The sequence below is a fragment of the Pyrgilauda ruficollis genome, unplaced genomic scaffold (assembly GCF_017590135.1).
Source record: "Pyrgilauda ruficollis isolate IOZ18807 unplaced genomic scaffold, ASM1759013v1 scaffold3, whole genome shotgun sequence".
Classification (NCBI taxonomy): Eukaryota; Metazoa; Chordata; class Aves; order Passeriformes; family Passeridae; genus Pyrgilauda; species Pyrgilauda ruficollis.
Genome location: NW_024524377.1, coordinates 14,846,041 through 14,871,389, shown reverse-complemented (window position 1 = coordinate 14,871,389; position 25,349 = coordinate 14,846,041). Strand labels below are relative to the sequence as shown.

Here is a 25,349-nt window from a genome sequence, read left to right as displayed (position 1 = left end):
AAGATTATTAAGTATTCTCACACAGAAAAAGTAGCAAAATACAGTACAAACCTATTAACAGGAAAGTTGAATTTGAAAGAAAATTTGCTTCTTACATTTCCGATACAAGTACTGATAAATGGCCAAGATCAGCAACGAACACAAAGATTTTTTGCATTGGCTACTGCAGACATTTACATTGATACTAGACAAGGTAGACAAGGTGGAATGAGACAAGTATTGCACTACATTACCTGTGCTAGTTTGAGATGAAAGACAAAAGTTACAAGGTAAATAATTTATATTTAGTGGTTGTGGCACTCCTTTAATTCGTTTGTAAAAAAGTTACTTGAAGAGCAAGTCATAGACAAGTCTCCCGGTCAACACCTTTCCCTGAGTCAGCTTTCTTCTCTTTTCTGATTTCAGCACTAGGAAATGAAAGGGGAAACAAAAAAAAAAATAGAGTTATGGTAGCCCTATCACACACACAACTTTATATATATATATATATATAAAATCTACCTGAAAACCAGCATTGCACAGATACTTTATTTTTCATGCTTCATGGCACAAACTGGGAAAGCAAGTGAAAATTTCTGTGCTGAATGGTGTGGAAGACATCAGGCAGCATTTTAGTGACAAGGTAGGTAAAGAACTTAAGATGTACAGACAGCCAGCATGCAAGCAAAGATAGCCACTTATTTTTTTCTTTTTTGGCAAATACAACTTAATTTACTAAATAATGGTAATGGTACAGTTCTCAGACAATACCAGCACATTCTTAAATGGAGCAAACGAGGTCACAGTAAGTATTTCTTGTCTTTAAAATGTACTCTCTTGTTCAACTGTACATTTAGAAGGAATGTTTCTGAACTTGAGTAATGTAAGCCAATATCCAACAAATATTTGGCTTTCAGTCTTGACTGGGGAGAGCAGAAGTCTGGTGAGGATGGGGAGAGACAATATTCCCCATGTGGAGTGTAATACATACTTCCTCATGTATACTTTAGAAGGAAATAAATTTAAATTAAAAAAAAAAAAAGCCTGAAAGATCAGACACAAGCCATTTCATTCAGAACACTAAACCAGAGTTCCAATTTGGATTCAGCCTTTTTTTTTCCCCCAGTTAAAACAATGTTGATTTGCCTATAGAAAGCAATGTACGTGCAAAGCAGATGATTTTTTGTGTGCGTGTCCTAATTTACAACAGCATAAATAAATAAAAAGTCATGTTCTTCCAATGAGTCTCAATCACAGTATGAAAATACAAAGAGGCTTCCACAACACAGGCAAATCAAGCCTTCAACAAAGAGTGGCAGGGTATCTAAAGAAAACCAGATGGTTCTGAGAACAAACCTGTAGCAAGCACGTAACCTACCAGGTTTCATGGGAATAATTCCTTAACTAGAATGAATGAGAAATAGGCTGAGTTACGCAAGGCTTAAAGAAAGCAAGATCAATTCTCAAATTTTTAAGGTGATTCATGCACAATTCTACAATCATTTGACATTTTTCTTCACATAAAAATTGCTTTAAGGATACAATTCACTTCAGCCAAAGCTTACTTCTATGCCTATGGCAGCTTCCAGAGGTGTTAATGGAAATAGCTAAAGAATACCAACTTCTGCCACTTCAACTGCCAAATCTGTCACCTTCTGTAGAACAGTGATAGAATTGGGTACGTTACACTTCCTGCACACAAAGGGTATGCAAACAAATTCCAGGGGGGGGTGAATTGAAAGTGCAGCAGTACAGCAGGCAGGGAGTTACCTGTGCTTAGTAAAAGCAAACACTGAGGTGTTGTGTGCCTTACAGTCTATAATATTTCCACGTTTTAGGTGCCTCTGTGATACCAGGAAAGTCTTCTATTTAGGATTCACATCTCTGAGCAGCTCCTGCAGATGTGGGCTTTAATGCCTTGAGAAATTTGAAAAAAAAAGGACAAGTCCAGTCTTTTTCCAGTAAAACAAGTCACTGGTGGATCTGTAAAGGAGTTGAAGCTCTCTTCCTCCCTACCAAGGGAGTAGCCTAAAACACCTGAGCAGGAAGGTCTGGGATGTGGGATTTTCATACCTTCAGGTCGAAAAGAAAACTCACTCATATCATCTACAAAGTGACAGATGCCTCTTTCTCCAATACTTTAAAAGACCAGCTAAGTCTGTCTCCTGTCCATAGTCAGATCTGCATGTGCTTTGAAATTGCTCTCTGAAGGGCTTAATACTTTGAGCAAAGACAGAGGAATGTTTATTTACATGTACCAAAGAGAGCTGTGCTTCAGATAGGTGCCTTGGTGTTCCGTTCTACCAAGAAAGGCTCAAAGGCAGACCTTTAGGTCCCTGGGAATTTTAATAATAAAAAAAGGAAGGTTGGAAAATTGTAAAGTTCAGGTGCCTCTACAGCTAGGCAACTTGACTGCATCCTTTTTAAGTCCACTCTTTGGACAGGTAAAGACATTCAGGAGCCTGGGATGTAAGAGCTCTCTCACATTATGCTACTTCACAGAATCAAGGCCAGGGCACATCTTGTGATAGAAATTATCCATGCATCAGACTGGGAAGTCATTTGTATAAACCCTTCCTGTCTAAAATCTCTTTTTGTAGATGATCTTAGTTTATAATTGGGCAAGTCAACTCAGTATTTAATTACTGAGTAACTTGTTAATTGGCCAATGCCTTGCATAAAAGGCGTTACATAAAATCATAGTATACTATCATAATTTAATTATCCCCATTTAATAATATTTTGAGATATAAGGAAGCAGAACTGACAGCAGAAAGGGAGTACTAAATGTTATGTAGTTGAACTTCACAAGGCATCAGTAAAATTTATTTCAAAATGAATTTTTTTTCCCCTCTACGATAAGGTACCCTTCACTGCAGAAATTGTTCATCTAATACTGCAAAAATTATCCTTACAACTGCTACCATTACCAAGCTACCATTCCAAGCTTACCATTCCTTACTAATTACCTAGGATTGAATTATATCCTCATTTAATGATACATGCATTATGTTTTATAATATTTTTGTAGTTCTATCCCTAATATGACTTAAGATTAAAGTTGCTTATGCTTTGCTTATCAGAAAGAAAGTCTTTCAGGGTTCAAGCTCTTTGAATCTACACCTCTCTCAGAATCTGAGACAAGGTAGAGCACCTGAAAATGCAGGATTTCAGAGTCTTTAAGGCTGTTTGTTTACAACAGAACACTCATATCTAAAACCAGAAAAATCTTTTCTCCAGAGTCTTAGTTTTCAAGAGCAAAGATACAAGAAGAGATTGAAAAGGAGACCTTTAGAAAATTAGTTTCTATTTCACTGCAGTTTAAAGGGCAAATCTCTTATCTGAGCCACAATCTCTGTGGATGCTCTTTGTTCAGAGGGTCATGTTCACATCATTTATCATACCACCGAAGAAAGCAACATCCACCAGGAAAATTGCAGCCCTTGTATACCCAGGGGCTGTGAATGTGCCACATCAGGTTCTTCTCTTCCTCCAGGCTTTCACAGCCTGGACAGCAGAGGTACTTGACAAGAAAACCCTCCAGTACATGCTCCTCCCGTGCCCCATGCTGATTTCAGTGACAGGATCCTTTTCAGTCCATGTGTAGGGTGGAAGGCAAACGAGAACCAGGCTATTTTGAGTCTCAGTGAGATATCAAAATGACCACATTAGTGGTCTGCCCCACGGGTGTTTGAAATGAAATTTCTCTGGTCATCAGCTGCTCAGTCTCGTTTATGCAGTACAGGGAAAGGAACAACTCTGAAAGGCAGCATGCCATTTTGGGGTGACAAAATTAAAAAACACTATCAGTACAAGTGTTCTCTTACTGCATCTGTTCACCTTGAAACAATAACTAGCTGTTTCAAACATGGGCTTTTGGAAAGGATATTTAGAAATGGGCAGCACACAATTCTGTATTTTAGAAAAGATGACTAGGAACAAATTCAGTTTGACATTTGAATACACTACACTATTTAAATACACTATTTAAAATACAGAGTAAATTTCAAATTCTAATATTTGGGACTTTAATGAAGACGTTTTACATTCTTATTTGAAATTTCTTCTCGTCCTGTCTCCCCAAAAACTACACAAAGTAAACTCATTTGGGTTCCAAGGTGACACCATTTTGAATTGGAAGACACAATCAAGGAAAAAAAAAAGGTTGGGGTCAGGGTCTTACCTTTGGGGAATCAGCTTCTATAGTGATTAGGAAGGGGAGCTTATGACAGAAGTGTGATACAAAACAATTAAATAGAAAATAGTTACATTTTAAATTTATGGAAGCAGAGGAAAAAATTCTCTTAGAAAATCACACTGTGCTTGAATGTAATATTTTCTTATTCCTGTCGTAACTCTGTAGAGCACAGACAAAATAATGTGTCTTCATTTTACTGGACTAAAATCTAAAATTATTTAACTGTTTTGAGTACAAGTGAAGTAGGCAGAAAAAATGTAAAGAAATGATGCAATCATAAAATTATTTTCACTCCAAATATTATTAGATTGCATTCAGAGTACTGGTTCTTCATACAGCTATTTCCAGGGCAGTGATGATCACTTCTTCTTCAAGAGGAAAGAACAAAAGCAAGCAGAACAAATGCAATATCCAGGTGGAGGCTGCTGGTTCATTACACAAGCATCAGGCATGCTCAGCTTCATTTTCCACTGGAGCATAACTAAGTACCATGCAAATATTTGTGATTTATGTTTTTAAATAAATAGTGAATTTGTGTTTTGAGCTCAGAATATTACGACTGGACATAAGAAATAAAACTGCAAAATGCTAAAAATCTTTCTAATCCCTAGCAAAATATTCTAATATTGGTTTGACAACAATATATAAAATGTAATGAAGTTAAAAAATATTAAGACCTTTTAGAAGGAAAGCTTGACTCCTTATCTTTTGCATTCTCTGAGGATATCAACAATGTCTTCCACACAGCAGTTTTTGCCATTTCATCAGAAATGTTTATCACAGATGGGTCATCTCTAGACAAGAATGAAAGTAAATACACAATAAAACAATCAGCAATCAGTCTTGTTACTTATTAACTCAATAAAATTCCTTGAAAACTGGTAGTGATGACAATAATTAAGTGCAGTGTAAGTTAAGAGACTATGTTAAAGTTCAGAAGTCCTGAACAATTATTTAAATACTCTCTCAGAACATCTTAGCACTTTTTAAGTATTTTCTTCCTCCAACAACAATTAATCACAATAACATCAATAAAATTTATTGTGTCACTCCCAACTAACAAATAAGAGAAAAATGAAGAAGTGTGAAATTAAATATTGCCCAAGATCTTAGAGCATGTTGGTGGCATCACTGGATTAAACATGATCCCAAAAGGTCCTTCTAATGCTCTGAAACTCTACCTACTTTTAAAACTATTTTTAAAGCAATCAAAAGCCTTAACAAAATAAAATATTTAAGATAGCTAATAAAAATGTCCCAATGAAACAAACTAATCAGTAGCCTTAAGTAGCACTTTGTAGCCATTATGCTCTTTGCTTTACCAGGACTGCTCCAAACATGTATTATACACATAAGAATAATAAAGTCTTAAACATTTTAAGGGGTTGCCTGTACATTATTCCTGACTTCATGGTTACATATACTTGGCATTCAGTAAGCCCTCAGTAAACTTGCTGTTGTGTGTTTTGGGGAACCCCTTTAATCACCAATATCTTGACTTGTTTTTAGCTACAGGTCTGCAACCCTTACAGTACAGAGAGTCAGGTATTACCCAGGCAACTCTACCAATGTCAACACACCGTGGAGATCGATAGAGATCACATTGCAAGATAAATTAAGCTACATATTGCTAATATAAATTACAACAAGAAGGTATGGACAAAACAAGAAAAGAACCAGACCATTAGTAGTGTGATGAGTCAAAAGGAATAGGCTGGGATTTTTTAGAGACACTGTTACAAATGTCCTGATTTGCATTAGGAGAGGTTACAGTAACTTTATGTTAAAATGTTAGGGAGAAGGCCACTCTAAGATGATGTTCCTATGACCTCACATTCATGCAGAGGTTGCTGTCACCAGATATTTCAAATCTTTGATTAAGAATTTATTTCTGAAAACTTTAAATTATATTAATTCCTTATGGGCTGGCAACATGTATTGTAACTATCTATAACATAGATGTTCACGCTTTTTTAGTTGTGTCAACCCTGCATTATGCTTTATCTACCCAGGAGAGCTCTTGATTCACTCATTATCTTACATAACAGGATTTAATCAGAATGTTTTACAATGTAATACTGTAAGAACCTAGTTTTTCTGCAGCGTTTTCAAAATCTTTCCTGGATCCCTGCTTGCATCAGGGTGAAGGGTTTGACCTTCTCTGCATGCTTTTGCACTGTGCATATCAGAAGCCAAAGTTCATTGTGAACAGTCTGATCCTGCAGTCCTGTCCAATGGAAAACTTCCAAATAGTGTGTCTTTTTCCTAGGGTAAGTGAGATCGTGTGGAAAGACTAGAAAAGGGCTGACCTTGTTAAATGCTGCAGTGTGTGGTTCAGTTCACCTATCCATACCAAACAAACATCCTCCTGATATTCAGTAAGCATTATGAATAAATATCGTGGCATGTTTACTTTATTTAATTGCAACTCCCCTAAAAGAGGAAAGGTATATTTTACCTGTAATGTCCTTCTAGTGGTAACTGAACAGTCCCTTCCTCTTCCATTGCTAACATACTTTGCTCTTCCTAGAACAAAGGAATTTAGACATGAGACAGGATATGAAATTGGGAAAAGTGAAATTTGTCTACTTTAATCATCCTTCCATTTTCTTTAATACAAAGTATTTATTTGAAGTTCTTAAAGTAAGATACTTTTCAACTTTTACTTAAATAGTTGACATTTAAAACCTTCTATTTTAAAAGTTGTATCTTAATGCTATTTTTGCAACAATAAAGAGGAGAATTATTAACAGTGAGTGAACAGCTGCCTGATGAATTTTAAATAACACTGATAACAGGATATTTGCATTGATGTTTACATGCAAAAATTAGGGAAGATTATTGAAGTTTGCACACACAGTTTTAATACTGATAATACTGATTTTAATGCTGATTTTTCAGTGAAAGGATGAAACAAGAGACCCAAAATTAGTTTTCACTTGAAGAGAATTAGGAGATAAATCCACCAAAAATGATATGTAAATTATTACAAATTTAGCAAATCTGCCTTAGCGGGAGGGGAGAAGAATAGATCAGCTCTCAAGTGCCATGTCCTGCCTACAAGAACAAAGGAAAACAACCTCCAGAAGAGGATTCCCAGGGTCCACACCCCTGGTCAGGATAAGCACAGCTAGGAGTTAAGAAGTCTTGGCAGGAAGGTAACCATCAAATCCTGCTCTAAATTGCTGCAGTGTGTGTGTGAGCCCAACAGACGCCCGGAGACCTCCCCAGCTTTCTTCCCTTTATAACAGTTTCCCTTTGTAACAGTTTTCACCAGTGCCTGTCTGAAAGCATGGGTTGGCTAAAAAAGAGAGTTTATCATTTTCTGGCAGATCACCAAAGCCCCACGTGCATCACAAACGCTGATGGTTGGTATTAGCAGCAAGAGCCACTACAGTTTTCCAAAACAGTAGGTTTCCAGTTCTCTCTGCTCAGAAATTTGTTTCTTCTATGCTTTATTTTTACAATTATGTTAAAAGTCACAATATATTTTTTTTCCTCTAATGTGAAAGTTCTTTGTTCATTCTTGTCTCAGAAAGACTTAATTGATTAACATCAAAGTGGCTTCCAAAGGAGGTCTGTGAGGAGAAGGCATGTATCATATCCACTATAAATGTACAAAGCCCTGGAAAAAACATGGCCTAAAAATATAAAAACAACTTAAGTGATGAAATTAGGATCCAATCAAGTACGTTTCAGATCCTGTCAACTACATTTCTGAATATTCTTGTGGGTAGAATACTTCTATTTTTAAAAGCTGTGTGATAGCAACTCTCCAATTAATTCCTTAGGCTACATGTCAGAAGTTTTTTATTACTAGTTAATTTTGTCATTTCCAGGCTTCACAGCTTCATAAGTTTTTGACAGTTGAACAGTTTTAATAATAGCTCTAAATATTTAGAAATGCCAAAATATGTAAAAATAACCTCTCAAAATAGACAGTGAATGAAATAAAGTAACACCAGTAGATTTTCCCAGTTTTGTTTTCTGATGCCATCCTATCAAGCAAGGGAAGGAAAGTGACATATAACCAAAACATAAGTATAACAAGGAATTCTTTCCAATAACCAGACCCACAAGAAGAGAGCTACCTTGGTTACTGGTTACTCTGAATTGTAACAGACACCACGATGAAACATCTCTCTGGTCTGCTTTGATTCAAGGGAGAAAACAATGACTCACATATTTTAATTTCAGCCTGGTAGTTTTACAGGCACATACTAAATAGTAAATAATTATCTTGATGTTTCTTATAGGTAAAATCTTTTCCCCAAAATATAATCCATGACAGTATGTTGAATGTGTCAAGGAAATCGAAGAGTTCACCAGGTTACAGATGAGGCAGGGAGTTGTAAAAGGTCACAGAAGAATCAATCCTAAAGGCAAAGTAATCTAGTTTGTGTCATTACCCATTCAAATTATTAGCTCATGTCCTATTTCTGCAAATAAAGCTACTAATGGGAATCCTTAAGACACACATTTCACTGGTCTTGGATCACATCTCAGGGCATCCCTAAGGGTAATTTTCAGGTTGATAAGGAATTATCTGAAAAGCATATTCTTTGAAATAGATGAGGAGTCCAGGTCTGAAATTGCCACCTGGGTGGCAATGCCACAGGATGCGAGTCTGAGCATTTGGTTAACGGGGTTAGCAGGGTCACTGACCTTTCCATTACAAAGTGAATTGTTTCTGCAATAGCACAAGGACAGCTCTGGCCCAGAGTGTAACTGGGACACTGCACAGGGTCCTGACATTGCTGAGCAGAAAGGGCACAGAGTGATGCTGCGTGTAAGGCTCAGAGGCAGCTGGGACATCCACAGGCCTTAAAATCTGCACTTCTTTCCTCAGCATCTCTTGCAGGGATGAGACCCAGCCCAAGGCAGCATCCAAGTGCCCCAGGGCTAGGATCTGACGCCTTTCCTACAGGCATAGGTGCATCTCTGCACACCATCTGAGTGGGTCTCAGAAGCAATCCCCAGAAGTACTGTGGATAATATTTTATATGACAGTATGGCAGCCTAAGAATCCACATCCCCACCTAAGCTTATCAGATTTGTAACCTCAAAAGCACTTATGCAAAATATGATGATGTTACAATTAGATACCGTTAACAAGTCTGCCTGGTACATGGAATGTGCCTTGCAGAATTTTCTCTAAATGTCTGAAGGAAAAATTGATAAACTGCTACACACAGAAACCTGAAACCATGACCCACCTCTTTCTCAGCATCTTCCAATTTCTTTTTCTTGCTCTCAGGCATCAAATCATCTAACCAACTGAGCTCCCGCTTGGTAAAAAAGAAATCCATGAGTTTTCGGACAAATACCAAAGCTAGGACCTGAAAAGAGATTAAAAGAATTAGGAAATTAAGCAAGTAAAACAGACAAATAGACTTGTAGAGGAATTCTTTCAAAAGTGAACAGTTTGTAGCTAAAATTTTATCCTTTAATTTGATTAGGCTAACAGCTGCTTTTCTTCCTTTGTTCAAAGTATTGTTTGAAGCATTTAACAATCACTGAGGTCAGTAAATATCTTCTATTTTCTATTAGTGAAATCATCAGAGAAATCACTAAAGCAGCAGACTATTGTTATTTCTCCCAAGACACAGAACTGTTAGGCTCCTCAGTTCAATAAGCAGTCTTCCTTAATAAGTGAATTTTCTTTCTGTAACAGGATTTAGTAATATTCCTTAAATAAAAAAAAATCAAATAAATTTTAGTATTTTTTCTTTAAGAGAAGAATTTTCCCTAAGAGAATATAAGTTGGGATATCCACACATAGGACTCAAAACAGAGCTTAAATGTCAAATTTTTTACTACTTAATGCATTACAAATTTTCCTTGAACACAGAATCAAAGCACTATTATAATTAGCTGCCAAAATTATATTTTTCTTCAATAATAATTATCCACAAGTGAAAATAATTAGGGATTTTTAGAGGAAATTTAAAAAAAATCATACCATCATAGGAAAGACAATGGCAGCTCTTGAAACCTTTATAATCCAGAGAAGCACAAGACAACTCAGCTGAATTATAGTGAAGAGATGGACCTTTCTAAGAGGAACGTGCCTTAGATAAATAAAATCTGGCTGGTGCTTTGCAGGCATCCAGAATAACTTTATCCTGTCAAAAAGCTGAAAGAGAAAATTTTATGAGTTTGAATCAAAATGAGATGTAGGATCATCTATGCTGGCATTCACACACTGTCTGAGAGATCCTGAACATCCAAAGAAACTGGCTTGTTATTCTAAAGGCGAAAACTACATAATTTCAGCAGCACAGAAGAGAACAGTAACAACCATAAGCCTTTAATTTAGTCTAGTCCAGCAGTGGCAAATGACTTGTCTTCTCACCCACTGAGCCACCAGAGCAGGAATGAGAAACGTTACTTAAGCAGAGTTTAATTACTTGGTTAGTCATACCTCAGTGCCTTTCCATTTGAATACATATGTGCCTCCCTAGGTTGCATTGCAGATGTGCTGAGACATTGAACTCTGCTGAATTACATTCTATACATTCTATACTGCAGGAAATACTCTGTTCTTTGGATGTTACACACATTGTTACTACACTGGATGTTACACACAAAGAAGGTGGTTACTTGAACCAGTTCAAATGTTAAGATTTGAACAGAGTTCAAGTTATGAACTCTTAACATTAGGCAAAGCCAGACTTCAGAGTGGTCATGAATCAATTGTGACTCCAGCTGAATGGAAGCTGGTTGATCCTGTTGGGCATGTGTACATCACACTTCTTTCCTAATACATCCTAGACTCCTTTTTGAACAACTGAGCTCTGCCTCCTTTAGCACATAAAAAGCTGCACATGGAGAGACCTCTGCAGTCTTCTATTTCCTGTGAATGAACAACTTTTATTTTACTTCACCAGACACTTTATCCCAGGCTGTTTTCTTCTCCATATTTCACTTTATGGGAAAAAAAAAAAAAAAAAAAAAAAAAGGAATGAATGCCAGAAAGTTGGCTGCCGTGCTGCTAGGAATGTATGCGAGAGGTTCCTATTTTTCAGGCCTATTTGGCTCCATACTGACCTGAGACATCTATTTCATGGCACAATGGTGATACACCAATTCTTCCTGTATGGATGAGCCATGCTATATTCACACAGCCTTCAGCAATGTCAACTGGTGGAAATTTTTATTGAGCATGTGCAAACTGCATTTTTTTAAAGGCTTATAGTTTAGCCAGATTTGAGTATATTCCTTTTTCACAGAAACAGCAAAAAGCACATCCTCCCACAAAAGCCATCTTATCAAATCTCTATTCCTTATCCCAGCATGGGGGAGGAAGATAAGGAGGGGGATGCTATCACTTTTCCAAGTAAAGATAGCCAGATTTCAGCATGTCTTAAAAACACTCCTCAATAGTGTAGTGTACTTTCTCATACCCCTGTTCTGAGAAACAGCTGAACCATATTAAATTGAAATTATTTAAACCTCAGTAAAAGCCAAACTACACTTCTGAGAATATCAGCCCGAAGGATAAGAGATAGGCAAAGCTATAAAGTAATTTTCAAAATTGAGAAGGATCCAGAAGATGTTCAAAAAAAAAAAAAAAAAAAATCCCAGCTTTGCTTATAAATGGAGGTAAATTGCAATCAAATATAATGAAAAAAAAAATCAGAAATTTAGTTTGCTTTTTTTATTTGATGTTTTGCACAGTGTAACTTGTGTTTCTACTGTGTGATTGTTCTTTCTCAATTGTCTTGGGAGGTGTGCCTATGCCTCGTGGGCTAAAGGATTTGACACTGTGCCATTTCATGCTGCAGTCAGCCAGGAGAAAAAGAGCACAGTACAATCCCTACCTGAGTGCTGGAATGCCTGCTTTCTGCCAGCTACTCCTACTTGAGGCCACTGCAGGAATGCTGCCCTTCCACTAGACTGGACCCTTCATCCCTGAAGTGCTGTGGCTTGCAACTCCCTGCCCGGAGTGTGCATTTGTTCAGGGAAAATCTTCAAAATTTCACTTAGGTCAGTTTTAGGGCAAGTTAGCCCTAAAGACAAAGTTCAAGATGAGTGTAGCCCTGCAAAGTAACTTGAAAAGGCAGCATGCAAGCAAGTGAATGGGGAGGCAGCAGAGAGGGAAGAGCCCCTGACAGTTATTACTCAGTTTTTAGGCTCAGCAAAATTCCCTTGATAACAAGAGAAAACAGAAAAATCAGCACCCAGAAAATAGAGGGGGAAATGGAGCACATTGCCTAAAGGGAATACGCTGTTTAGAGAGAATCCATTTTCCTTTTAAGTAGTCATTTTCAAAAATTTAAGGTTAGCAACATTCCTTTATACATAAAAGCTAATAGAATAATATAAGAACAGCAATATTTTTTATAGAAAGCATCATCAATAACACACTCATCAAAAATCCATTTTACCTGAATTCCCTTTAGAGATGAAGCACCCATGTAAAGAAACACTCCATAAAGTACTGGCATAGGAATAAACTGCACAAACAAGCAGAGAAAGAGAAGAGCATATTTAATACTACTTACAAATTTTAAACACTTCTAGAAAGACATTCAAAAGAGCTGAAATACAAAGTGCCATATGCCTGCATTAATCAGACAAGTTGCAAATTCAGAGTCACTCAATTATAAATTAATAATGTTTCTCAGTACAAAGCAAAAGAATAATCTGGCTTTGTAGTTTTATTTTCCTCTTGTGGCCATTTATTACAATATACTTAATTCCCTATTAATAAAATTAACAGAACTACACCAAAAAAAAATTAAAACCTTAATTTATACTTAAATTCTTTAAGGACAGCTCAGAAAAATTTTCAAGAGACACAAAATACTTCTTACTGCTAAAAGTAATATTTTGTGCTGTAAGCATTTAAAAATGGGTGAATGATTCTACGGAATGATGTTTAAAGAGACTATTTAAGTGTTCAGGTTCATAGCATAAACTGTGTAGGTAAATGAGTAGGTCCATAGAATCTGTTAGAAACACTAAATACACAAAATGCACGTTCTGTGTGTTTTCAAAGTGAAGGCTTTATGATATACTTAATAAAATACTGCTGGGAAGTACAAGGGCTTATTGCCCTCACTGCAACAATATTCAAGAATAAGTTCTAGTTTTACTAAAGCCAGTGCCAAAACTCTCACTGATTGCACAGAGGGCACATAATTATTTTAAAAGTTTTATTACATGTATACATGGTATTAGATATGACTGTAACTAGACACCCTTTTTCAGGACACTGGTGAGCTGTCTTGAGTATGCAGGAAGCATGAGGTAATTTTTCTGTTCATTTCCAAGAAATAAACCATAGAACTTCTCTTGCAACTGTGAAAATATTTTTAAATTACTTGGAAACCACAAAATGTTTTTAAATTATCTAAATAAATTTTAAATTGGTATAACGAGAGTGTTTCATGGTAATTTGCCATGGGCCCAAAGTATTGACAAAGTGTGAATACAGCTCAATGGCAGAATTCCCTTTGACTTCAGTCAGGCCAGATTTTCATTACAAGGTTTTTATTTTAAACATGCTAGGCACTTTATTAAGCAAAATTAGAATTCCACTTTAAACTCTCATTGTGTAACATTATGCTAGTTAGTAATGCGCCTGGAAAGAGCATTCATTAGATAATACAGTAACAACAGTGAAATGTTCAGTGCAGTATTCTTTAAGTTTCCCTTATTTCCCCACATTACCTTTAGAATACTTGTCAAAAAGACAGATGAGCCCATAAGGATAAAAATCATGAGCCCTGTGACTCTTTGCTCCCGGATTCCAAGAAATTTTGGCTGCTCCCCTGGAGCAGAGCACTCTGATTCCAGTTTTAAGCTGTTCACATGGGAAATAGAGAGGACAGTGGCTGCAACAAACCACGGCAATCCCATAATAGAGCACACACCAAGCATCACTGCCACCATGAGTAGGTCGAGGTGGTATCCACATCCTTTCTGTTAAAAAAAGTAAGGATGGAAAGAAGATGTAAAATGACATCTGAATTAAGGAGAACACTCCTGGCAGGCATTCCTAATGAACAGCTAGAGACAATTGAAAATTTGAGACTTGTAGGAAAAAAATAGCTTCCTTCTGTGTGTTATCCAGGCTAGGTCAGTAGGGATGGCAGACTGGTTTTCTACAGGGAATTCCTACTGGTTCACACTCAGTGCTCAATGTCACTGGACTCCTTCCAGTTACAAATTAAGTGTACCAGAAATCCACTCTACAGTGGGCACCAAACAGCTTTCCTACTTATGAAATGGATACTGGTGTGACACTGGAAAATACATACATTTTCTGTTTTAACTAAGTCTCTTCTGTGGATAACAGTAAGCAGAACATCCAGCTGTGCTGCCAACTTCCCACTGCACTAATCTTAGTAGATCTTCCATCCATTCTTACAAAGAGGTGGGAAAGTATGTATTTTTATTGGTCCCTCCATAAAAATCCATAACATTTACAAAGTCAGTTTATGCTACAAGGGGCCATAAAACCACAGTGTTCCTTCTAAAGTTTTTTAAGATAGAAAGCACATGATATACATTTTCAGTAACGTACTTTCAATGTTAGATAAGAGCAGATAGCCAGGAAAGAAGATACATTGAATTAAAAAATAAAATCTATTAAATTAAAATATTAAAATTAAGTTTAAAAATTAAAATTAAATTAAAATATAAAAAGCTGCTTTACTGGTTTCCTTATTCAAACATAGCATCATAATATCCATATGAAAAGTCAGTACAAAACCTTTGGGTTTGGATCACTTCTGTAGTGGTCAAATGCTACATAAATTTACCAACAGATGGATAATGGTTTGCTTTTGTGCATAAAACCTTTTGGTTGAATCTTAGATAAATTTAAAAACCTCCAATAACGACCTTCACTTGAAAAAGAAAAATGCATCAATGCATCAAGCTTGGCCCTATAGATATCTGCTACCATAGCTGAACCATAGCTGAGTGGGATGTTTCACTTCAATTTTAGCAAGTATCCAGGACCTCCTCACAGCTGCAAGCAGCAGCTGAAGCTATTTTCCTTTAAAAAGTCAGGTAGTTAGCCATCTCCACAAAACTTTGCAATATGGCAACAAATCCAGTGTCATGGTCTGATGAAACAGCGATGTTCATGCAAACAATGTGAATATGTTGAACCATAATTTTGCCTGTAAACCCATGCAAATGCCTTTTGACATAAAAAAAGTAACTGAACTAAACTTGGAAGGGTTTGCTACAGAGACTGCCAAAAGCTGAAATGAAAGCACTATCCAGAATTTGCTATGGGAAGTATAAAAAAAGAGGGGAAAATGAGTTGGAAGCAAACAAATCATTTCTTTATGAAGACAACTTTTACTTCTAAAATGGGAAGCGTCTGGGTTTATGAAAATGTAAGCCACATATCAAAATGAAAATGCCATCTTATTTGCTTACATTATTTAAAAAGGGGGAAAAGTAAAGAAAATGAAGAGAATCAACTCTAGCAACCTTCCCTCACTCCCCAAAAGTGCTTATGAGACTTATCTCCAAGACACATCTTGACAAACTCAGAGATGTGTCAAACACAGATATTAGTTACAGGCACAATGCACTCAAAGAAAGAGTTTAATTCTAAATCCTAACAGAGACACCTTTTTTTACCTTCTGACACATTTATGAGGAATGTATCTGCTAATGCATACAGAATCCGAGAGCATTTCCTCACATTCATACATGATCTGAGGAACCTGACATATGGGAAGAAAAGGAAGCATAGCAACAGGTGATGCTACACCAGACCCCAGCAAAACTAAAACGCAGCAAGACAAGGGGGCAGCCAGGAGGACCATCTGACTCCCAGATGCCAGTGCTGAAAAAACACATTCCAAAGCTTGGCAGCAAATTCCTGCATCTGTCAAGTTAACCACATGCAATGCTATGGATTGACATGAAGAGCCAGGCTGACAAAGAGGGCAAAAAAAGAACATATCAAATGTCACAATCATCCAAGAAGAGGCAATGCAAAGTGAAGGTTGCAAATGCATTTGCTAAAGCAACTTGGGATTGGATTGCTGCTTATTAAAAGTATGTCAAAAAAAAGCCTAAGCTTGCTGCATATACATGTACAGAAACCTGCTGCTAGATTTTGCCCAACAGTTTTTCAGAGGGGTGATGTCCCTTTTTCTCTCTCCATCTGTAGGCAACTAAAGTGTTAGAGAACAGAGCAGGAAGTTGTCCTATGTTGTTTTAAGAACCCATTGTGCCTCTAAGGCTCAGTTTTATTCTTCTCCCTTCTTTAACGTAGGAAGAGCATTAAAAAAAAAGGATGGGTAGAACCACAGAGAAGGACAAACAGAGGGGAAAAAAATCTTATATTACAAAATAACCTCAAGTAGTTTTTAAAAATCCAGTCCAGTAGAACAACACTGTCAGTACCTGAAGAAGGCATTAATACTGTGGTATTTAAGGAAATTATCAACTGGAATGCGTCTTTTTATAGTGAATGAATCCTACTTCTACTAACGCACAGAAGGCAGCACTTTCCTAACTCAGAACCTGTATTTCAAATGACATTCATAAAGTCCTCTGTAAGGCAGTGGATCACTGACACAGGGCACAGGTACAAAGACCAACAAAGAAAAAAGCATAAAAATTTAAACGGGTTCTATATAATATATAATACAAGCTAGCATACTAAAGTAGATGGATGCACATTACATAATCTGAAGCAGAAAACAACAGCACAAGTATAAATTTTGACTGAATACCTTTAGTTTGTGTTCTTTTCTATTGATAATGACAGCTGTGATCTGCTGGTCCATAAAGATAAGGATAGTACAAAGCAGGGCTGGAATTACAGCAGCTATCACTGTCCACCAAGGATTAGGCCCCAAAGGAGTAATAAACCAGCCACGATCATCTCTGGTGGGCTATAAAAACAGTCATGCATGGCCAGTCAGAAGTGTAAGGATTATTCACATTTCAATTTCACAAGAATACATACAAAACATTATTAGGATATGACTTCCTTTAAAACCAACCTGTATAGAGCACTAAAAAACATGCTAGACTTCCTCTGATGCCAAGCCAAGAAATTACATATAACAAAATCATCCGGATTATTACAGACTTGGTTGCACTTGATACAGTAAACCCAACATTTGGACGAAGCCCCAGAACATTACAGTAGTCTAGAATTTGGGTGATTCAACCCCTGCTAATTTCTACAGAGGAAATTAACATCAAGAAGCATGAAAGAGCCTGATGGGAGAGGCTCACTTACATGATCCATAAATCAGAGAGTTTGCATAATTCCTTGTGAACACAAAAATTTTCATACAATCACTACTCCCTGATGATGATAATAAACAATTATAAACCCATCATAATAGATTACTTTGCAAAATGACAAAGCAGTGCAATTTATCAACAACTTACCTTAAAAGCATTTGGAACCTGAAGTTTTGGTGATGGAATTCCAATGGCATAGTCAATTAAAACCATGGACAAAATAGTGAGAAAGACAGCAAAGTCGCTGACAACAGAGCGTACCTACAATTATTGAGAGAAATTACAATTTTAACTAAAACGTTCAGGTATGATTTAAGATTTTTCTTCACTGTTTTGGTACAACTTACAGCTTTAGCTTACATCTAAAACCATGCTTATTCTGATACAAGTTTCTAAGAGAGGAAAGATGCCCTGTCTACTTCACCAGCAGTTAACTGAATTTGCAATACGGACGGAATTCATACTTAGACGTGACTGATGACAACTTTTGAATTAAAATAAGGGCACACACCTTTGTTGGGAAGTATCGGCTGGTTTTGAACTGCTTCAGAGTGGATGAGAGCGTTACTGTGGAGAAGAACAAGATGACAGACCAGAAGAGGACGTCTGGAACGTAAGGACCATGATGACCACAGGCTCGCCCAACAAACTCACCGTGAAACTTTTTACATTCCTATCAGGGAGAGAAAAATAGCATTGTCCTAAAAATTATCCATGCTTACACTTTCTTTTCCAGTTTCTTTTCTAAATTGTATTACTAGAAATAGTAAAACAATTTCTAGATATTTATTCTTTTAAAACTTAAAGCTCACTATGTGTCTATCTAGTCTGCATGGAAAATTCCCAAAGGAATCTCTTTTTTAGCCATACTAAATGATGAAGTCGCTAAGACATACCATAAATAAAGTCATTAACATAAAAACAGGGGTTTTTTTCAAATTCAGCAAGTACACCGATTTATTTTCTGTGTACAAATACAGATTTACACTTACTAACACTCTCCAAGTGTGGAAAGCAAAGTTCAAAAGGCACAAAGAGAAAGTCTGCTCCTGGTGCATTCTCAAGAACTGCTTTTTTGTTTTCACTTCACAGCCCCAGCAATTGAAGAAAAAGCTATTTAGGACTTGTGGCATTGGCCTAAAAGGAGCCCAATACATTTAATACCACATGGGGGCAGCACATCCTGCAAATTGTATTTCTGTTACAAAAAGATATGATAAAATGCCCGAAAACCCTAAATATTTAACACTAATTATATTTAATATAATTTATTATCAATATGCAGATACAGTAGGAATAATTTCCAGTACTTCTCCACTACTATCCTTAGTCATTTAAAATCATAAAGAGCAGTTCTAGAAATGTGAGCTACCAGCTCTGGACTCACAATCCTTTCCTCCTCCTTCCCAATGCCTCCACACTTATTAAGAAAAATGAAATGCAGCACCCAGAATCAGGGATTCCAGGAAGAAATATCCTGCCAGATCAGGAACTTTTTGTATTAAACAAGTGTGTCATTGGATCATCACACTCACTGCACAATTATCCTGTTATGGGAAACTTTGGCTTTGAAAAAAGATTGTCTTGGAAAAAAACCACAACTGCTATTTGATGACTGTGAGACAAAGGAGTGCAAGGTTTTTTATACTGCTATAGCAGTAAACTTGGGATGCAGTTCATCATATGCCTCTTGAAGAGGATTTTGTCACCATCAAAAATCCTCTTCACACTTGTCCAAAATCCTCTTCATACTTGGTCCAAAATCCTTTGTTCACACTTGGTTTGTCTTGATAGCAAAAAGTAATCATTGGGTTTTAAGAAAGAATAAGAATCCAGATCTTCAGAAACCTGAAACATTTCAACTAGACACAAGAAATATATGAAGATATGAGCAGTAAAAGAGACATAATGGGGTGAGTCTGACCAAATATTTACAGACAGCAATGTCTAATCTCTTACTGCAGTTCTCTAGAACAGAAGTTTCTTGATGATGCTTGCAAGAAACAAAGACACAAAAGTTAAAAAAAAATCAGTTATTTCTTTGACAGTTACAAGGACTCATGGGAAAAGTTGGTCAGTTATACTGCTACCTATGTAAACTCAAGTTTTGGTAATAAGCTTTCACAGAAGTTTTTAAGGGTTTTATATAATGCAGCCAGTCTTTTACATTTATAGTTAAAACAAAATCTGTTATTTTAAATCTCCTCAGCTGCAAATGTACTCTGAAAAACACTGTCAGAGATCTGAGAAAGTGAGAGGAGGAGTCTGCTCCTGCACAGATGCTCTTAGAGTGTGCTGCAATTTTGAGAATATTCATTCTGGACTGCTGGAATCCCTCAGGCCAGCAGTTCTCAACTTTCTTTCTGCTGTTGCCACACCAACAGAGTTGAGGAGCAGTCCCTGCTCAAAGGAAGGCATGGAAGCAAGACAGAGCAGCCATGGAAGACAGCTCTTACTTAACATGAGCTCTTCTGCATCCCTGCCTTTGAAAAAAAAAGAACAGTATCTTCTGGAGACAGTCCACTGGATTGGCTTTAAAGTGTTCAATTTGTTTATGCCTACGATTTGGTTAATTCAGTTATCTCTTCAGTCTGGTGTCTTTTGCACTCAATTCTCTTTGACTGAAATTAAATGATCCATTTGCAAGAAAAAGTGGTGGCCCAATCTCAACACAATGTTTTAATCAAGTTGTAAATGTCACTTTGAAGAAGGCAAACTTGAATTCTATAAATCCTTTAAACACAGAGAAGTGTACCGTTAAGCTTGTTACACATTCATGCAAGCCCCACTAAACTGTAGCTTTATCCCCTTCCTCCCCTGGGAAAAGAAATTACAGAACTTATGTGAGAAAAAAGTGGTCATTGAAGAGAAAATTTCTCCCCATCCTCTTTTTTGTAGCCTGAACTACTGCAAGAGTGTTTTAGGGGAAATAAATGCTTCTGATTCTTTCTACACAAGGGAACTTTGGTTTTGCCATCTGGCAGAATTCAGGACAAATTCATTGTCATTTGACATGTTTGACTTAATCTCAGCCAAGCTCTTGTGCTAGTGTGTCAAGAAGGTTCCAAAGCAGGGCATAAAATGCACACACTTGCTGCAAAAAGCTTACAAAAGGAGATAACGCTATAAAGTTCATGTCAATTTTCGTTAAGTATCTTTTATTATTTATTTCAACAAATATGAGCAGGAAAATTGGTATTTTTAAAATATATTTGTTGCAGTAAGATGGACAAAATTATTTATGCCGATGCCTTTATTTATTAAGTTCCAAAATTTACTTACTGACACAGTTAGGTTCCCCCATGGCACATCAGATGCAGATATATTGTAGTCCTGCCAGTATTGTAAGGTTTTATTGCTAGGATGTTCTGGTTCCACACAATTGCATCTGAAAATAAATATTTTTCCTTAATAATAAAAGATATATCAGATTAATCCAAATATTCAATTTTAGGATACATTGAAATTATGCTCTACATTGGCAGATAATTGTAGTTCAAATGAGTTCAGTAAATGCATGCTTTGAAGCAGTCTGTAGTTCAGTAGCTAGTGCTATTACTGGAGCATCATTTGCTGTGAGGTGCATATGCATATATAGTACGTTAACGTGATGTATTCAAACCACTGATCACATTAAGTTTTACCACCTCTTTTCTTCCTTGTCTATTGATACTTCTGAGCACAGTTTGTAATACTGATAATATGCTGGTCCTGTTCCACCCTCTTACACCTAACACTTCTCTACATGGACATTAGATGCTATGTACAGTTCCAGGCTGATCCGTTTCTCAAATAACAAACTCTCTGTGTTCTCTTTCTTTCCTAGATGGAGAAGTGCCTTTGCATGCAAAATTGCCCAACTACCCAGTCAACTGTCAGGGCTCTGAATGTCAGGATCCCCAGCACCAAAGGCTCTCTGAACTTTGTGTTCCTTGTTTTTCCTTTCCCCACAGCTGCTGTAAAAGCACAGTTTTCATTTTAAGTTGTGTATTTTAGCACACAAAATGTGATGAGGCAGTGTAGGAGGAAAATAAGTAATTTAAAAATAAGTAATTTAAAATCAAAATTAAATCTTTAAAGCCTCTGAAGCAACTGTGGGAGGCTTTTTCTTTGACAAAGCCTTCAAAACATCCAGGATACTCTGTAGGATCCAAGATGTCAAGTGCACTTCGCAGTACACTTTAAATTAATCCTACTTTAATAATCTATAGCACCATCTAGTCTGCTAGTATCTTGATGTGCCTATGATGACTTTAAAAAAATTGTCTACTCTCTGATAAAGTTTTCAGAAGTACCTGGGGACAGGATAACATCTGACTATCGTGTGCAGAGCCACTGAGCATAAATTGCATTACAGCTGTAGCATAATATCAGTTTATTCACTTACCTATGTCATCTATTTTCTATGTGACTGTTTATCTTTCCACAAAATGACAATACTCATCTAGATTCGTATGATTTTCTATATATTAAATTCTATCATCTAAACCATGAGGACACAACACTGACACTCTATTTCAATTACAATACTATACATGTGACAACAGCTGCATTTAACACATAGAGAGGGAAAGATGCAGGTTGTCTTTGTGCAATTCCTTGCTTTTCTTTTAGATGCAGCTATTTCCAAAAGAAAGAAAACCCTCACAGCCCATGAACAAAAAGGAAAAAAAAAAAGCAACTGCATTGAGAGAAGTAGAGGGCCTGAGCCAAAAGTCCTTGACTGGATCTTTCAAACATATTTAATATGCTTTGGATCAGGCCCTAAGTGCAGAATGAATGCGTGTTCAATGTGTAGTTCAATTACAGAATGGGTTAAATGAAGCACATCACTACCAGTGAGCTACAGTAGCAGAATAAAGCCAACAAACAGTATGGCTACATCATGTATTGCAAGGGAGTACTGGATGTTCATGCAACAGAACAGAGGTGGCTGTGTCAGGTTACTGCTGTTTTCTGGGAGCACAGGAGCTCCCTGGCCCTGGTGTCCATCGCCGATCGCAGGCTGGCCGGACGCCGGGCCGTGGCCGGCCGGGGTTTGCTTACAGCAGGCCAGGGCGGCAGGGGCTGCTCGCTCAGTCACTTCTCACTAGAAGGGGAGACTCTGCCTGTCGCCAGCACTACATGGTACAGCTACACTTGCTGCAAACTGCAAAATTACATTTAAAGGTTAGAGGAGCCAAAATTTCTATTTCCTCAGAAACGTGACACTTGAAGCTATAGTTTGATACAGCTCAGGTAAATCACCTTCAGATGAGATCACCTGTTTATTTCTATAGCAATATCACTTTTCTCCTGCGCAGCATTCCAGTCTGGTCTTCACCAAGTTTCACAGGCATTTAGCAATGGCAGACTGATCATCAGCAAATAAGTGATTGGTGCAAACTACACCCACGCAGACCAAAATCACCCTGCACAGTGCTCCTGTCACTGAGCGGGGGCAGAGCTAGGCCCTAAATGTGGAGATCAGCTCCTGTTTCTACTCAGAAGACCACTCAAACAATGATCTCAGTGTTTTGATATATACAAAGTTGCATTGCTTTCAATATTGTATGTGTTTTGGCAACACTGACATTTTGATGTGAGATTGTATCATGGTATTACTGTCTTCCAGCATCCCACTAATTGCTCAACATTATAGAACTGTGAGATAGTAAAACACTCCCTGTCCAGCCCATAAAACACAAATGAAGGTACCATTCAGTGCCAAAACATAAAAACATTACCTACCAAAATGTGTCGTTTCATAACAGATTTAATTGCTTCAATGACAACTATTTCCCAACGTAACTGACCTTCAAGGATAATCTCACATTAATGAAATAATGCTTCCTACTTTCATCTTTTTAGTATTTTAGTCTCTTTTCATTGCCATTTTTACTTTGAGTAGTTTTGCCAGAAAATGCAAAATACGCTGAATAGTTAACACTAACACATCCTTCTATTTTCCTGATGAAACATTACTCAGAATGCTAGAATAAGCAAAAATTTATTTCCTCTTGGGGGTTCAAATGCTCTTACATTCTTGTAAAGTTGTTTAAAGTGCTGAGCACTTGCCATGACAAGGGATCTGTGGGGAGTTTATGCTATTACCAAATACAAACACCTGTATTTTCTAAGCAACGTATTAGTCTTTAAATACAGTACCAAGTTAGCAACATACTCTTGTGTCTTTGAGTGATAAGTCAGCAATCACCTTCCTGATACTAAAAGATTCAAAAGGATTCTTTTGATTCTCTTTCATCCTGGCTAGAATAAAGGCAGGGAAGAATTGGACACTGGTTGTGGTAGCAAAAGCATAGGTGTCACTGTGTGGGGGTGGGGGGCAATCTTTGCTGCCAATCTCAACTCATTTATTTCATCACACTGATGACAGGAATAAATAATTTTTCATCTTTACCCTTTCAGATATGGCGAGACATTCTGGTCTCCTGGTAGCAATTCAGATGTTTAAGCATGGGTGAATGTACACTCCATGGTATCTGTGACACCCGTGATGAGTTGGCACATATGAGAAGATCTTCATTGACTCATGCCTTTGTTTTCAAAGCAGCTGGAGGCTGAGAGATCTAAAATGGCACTAGATACTCAGTCACAGGTCCCTACCTGTATTTAAAATGTCCATATTTTGCAGCTAAACAGATATCAGTGAAGCTTGTTTTCTTTTAGGGTATTTAAAAATCTAATACAACCTAATAGAAAGTGGATTATACTTCTGAGGTAGATAAATAAACCATTTCAGACAAGACAGTCTTCAGACAACTCAGAACTGTTGTAAGATGAGAACTGACAAAATGAGAATGTAACAAAGAATAACCTGAACCTGCTAGCTAGAAACAATAACCAGAGCAAGGAGTCTTTATTGCCTGTACACCTTCCAAAGCGCTCAAGAAATCTCTGGCAAATCAGAATCAAGAACAATGGTAGTTCAGAAATAAACTTTGGGACTGCATGACAGATAGGTATCCCCTGGAGCCTGTACCTCTCTCACTTTTATTGGAGAATCAAAATTTCAGCTTAATCTTCACCACCAATTCAACTGTAACATATAGGCAGTATCAGTGTTCTTTGTTTCAAAAAAGGAACAGTTATTACTATCCTTAATAGCACCAAAAAGACTGTCTGTATGAGCCCTCTTTCTCTGGATTATGGGAAAGGGAATATTAGTTAGCAAATTAAAAACCTGTCACTTTATATGACAAGTTGGGGAATATATTCCCCCTCCTTTTTAGATTAGCAATAAAACATAAATATCATGGCTGCTCACCAACTAAAATGTTCTTTACTAAAACCACTTGCATCCTGACTCTAATTTTCTGTTAGCTGCACAACAAGAAACTTATTACCTACATTTATTTGTTCAACTCAAATTAACCTCAGTCTAGTCCTTCCAATCCTTACAATATCCAGCTCTTAACCCTGATTCTTCAGGTTGCTTCTTCACCATTTTCTTCTCTTTACTCTGTCATCCATGCTCTGCTCCCCACACAGACTTTAACGTAGAACGTTGCCTGTCCAGCTTCAAAAAAGAGCCTCAGACAGTGTTTTTGTGAGTAAATAAACCACAGCTAAATGGTGCAGCTCCCTTTGAAAGCCCCATGGCCATTCATCCCTTGGCAGTTCCCATTTTTCACGAGCAGGTTTTCAAGACTAGGAGGCACTTAGTATTGATGATTTTATAAAATTCAACAGGCACTGGTTTGGATCTCTTATTTTTCCAGCATTTACATATTGTAAGCGCCACCTATTTATCCTTATCTAGTATATGATCTATAAAAATGCAACTGCAGCTTCTTCCTGATTAGTCAATATACCATTTCCCCTTCCTAAAAGGGAAAAAATGCCTTTCTGGCTCACTTAAGATAGCCTGAGAATGAGATTTGCTCTATATGAATATTTATAATACTTAAAAAACTGCAGGCAAGTATGACAA

At 37.1% G+C, this 25,349-nt stretch overlaps 1 protein-coding gene across 1 annotated transcript in view; it reads right to left on the bottom strand.

The window, feature by feature from the left end:
- Positions 1–340: 340 nt before the first annotated feature.
- Positions 341–25,349, bottom strand: part of SLC4A10 (solute carrier family 4 member 10) — a 113,082-nt gene continuing 88,073 nt past the window's right edge. Inside the window, exons 15-25 of the mRNA XM_041473223.1 lie at positions 20,699–20,804; positions 17,928–18,089; positions 17,564–17,677; positions 16,894–17,055; positions 13,856–14,107; positions 12,568–12,636; positions 10,140–10,313; positions 9,394–9,516; positions 6,636–6,703; positions 4,855–4,971; positions 341–407 (exon numbers count right to left, since the gene is read on the bottom strand). Coding sequence (XP_041329157.1) covers positions 341–407; positions 4,855–4,971; positions 6,636–6,703; positions 9,394–9,516; positions 10,140–10,313; positions 12,568–12,636; positions 13,856–14,107; positions 16,894–17,055; positions 17,564–17,677; positions 17,928–18,089; positions 20,699–20,804 — 1,414 coding nt within the window. The remainder of the gene's footprint in view (positions 408–4,854; positions 4,972–6,635; positions 6,704–9,393; positions 9,517–10,139; positions 10,314–12,567; positions 12,637–13,855; positions 14,108–16,893; positions 17,056–17,563; positions 17,678–17,927; positions 18,090–20,698; positions 20,805–25,349) is intronic.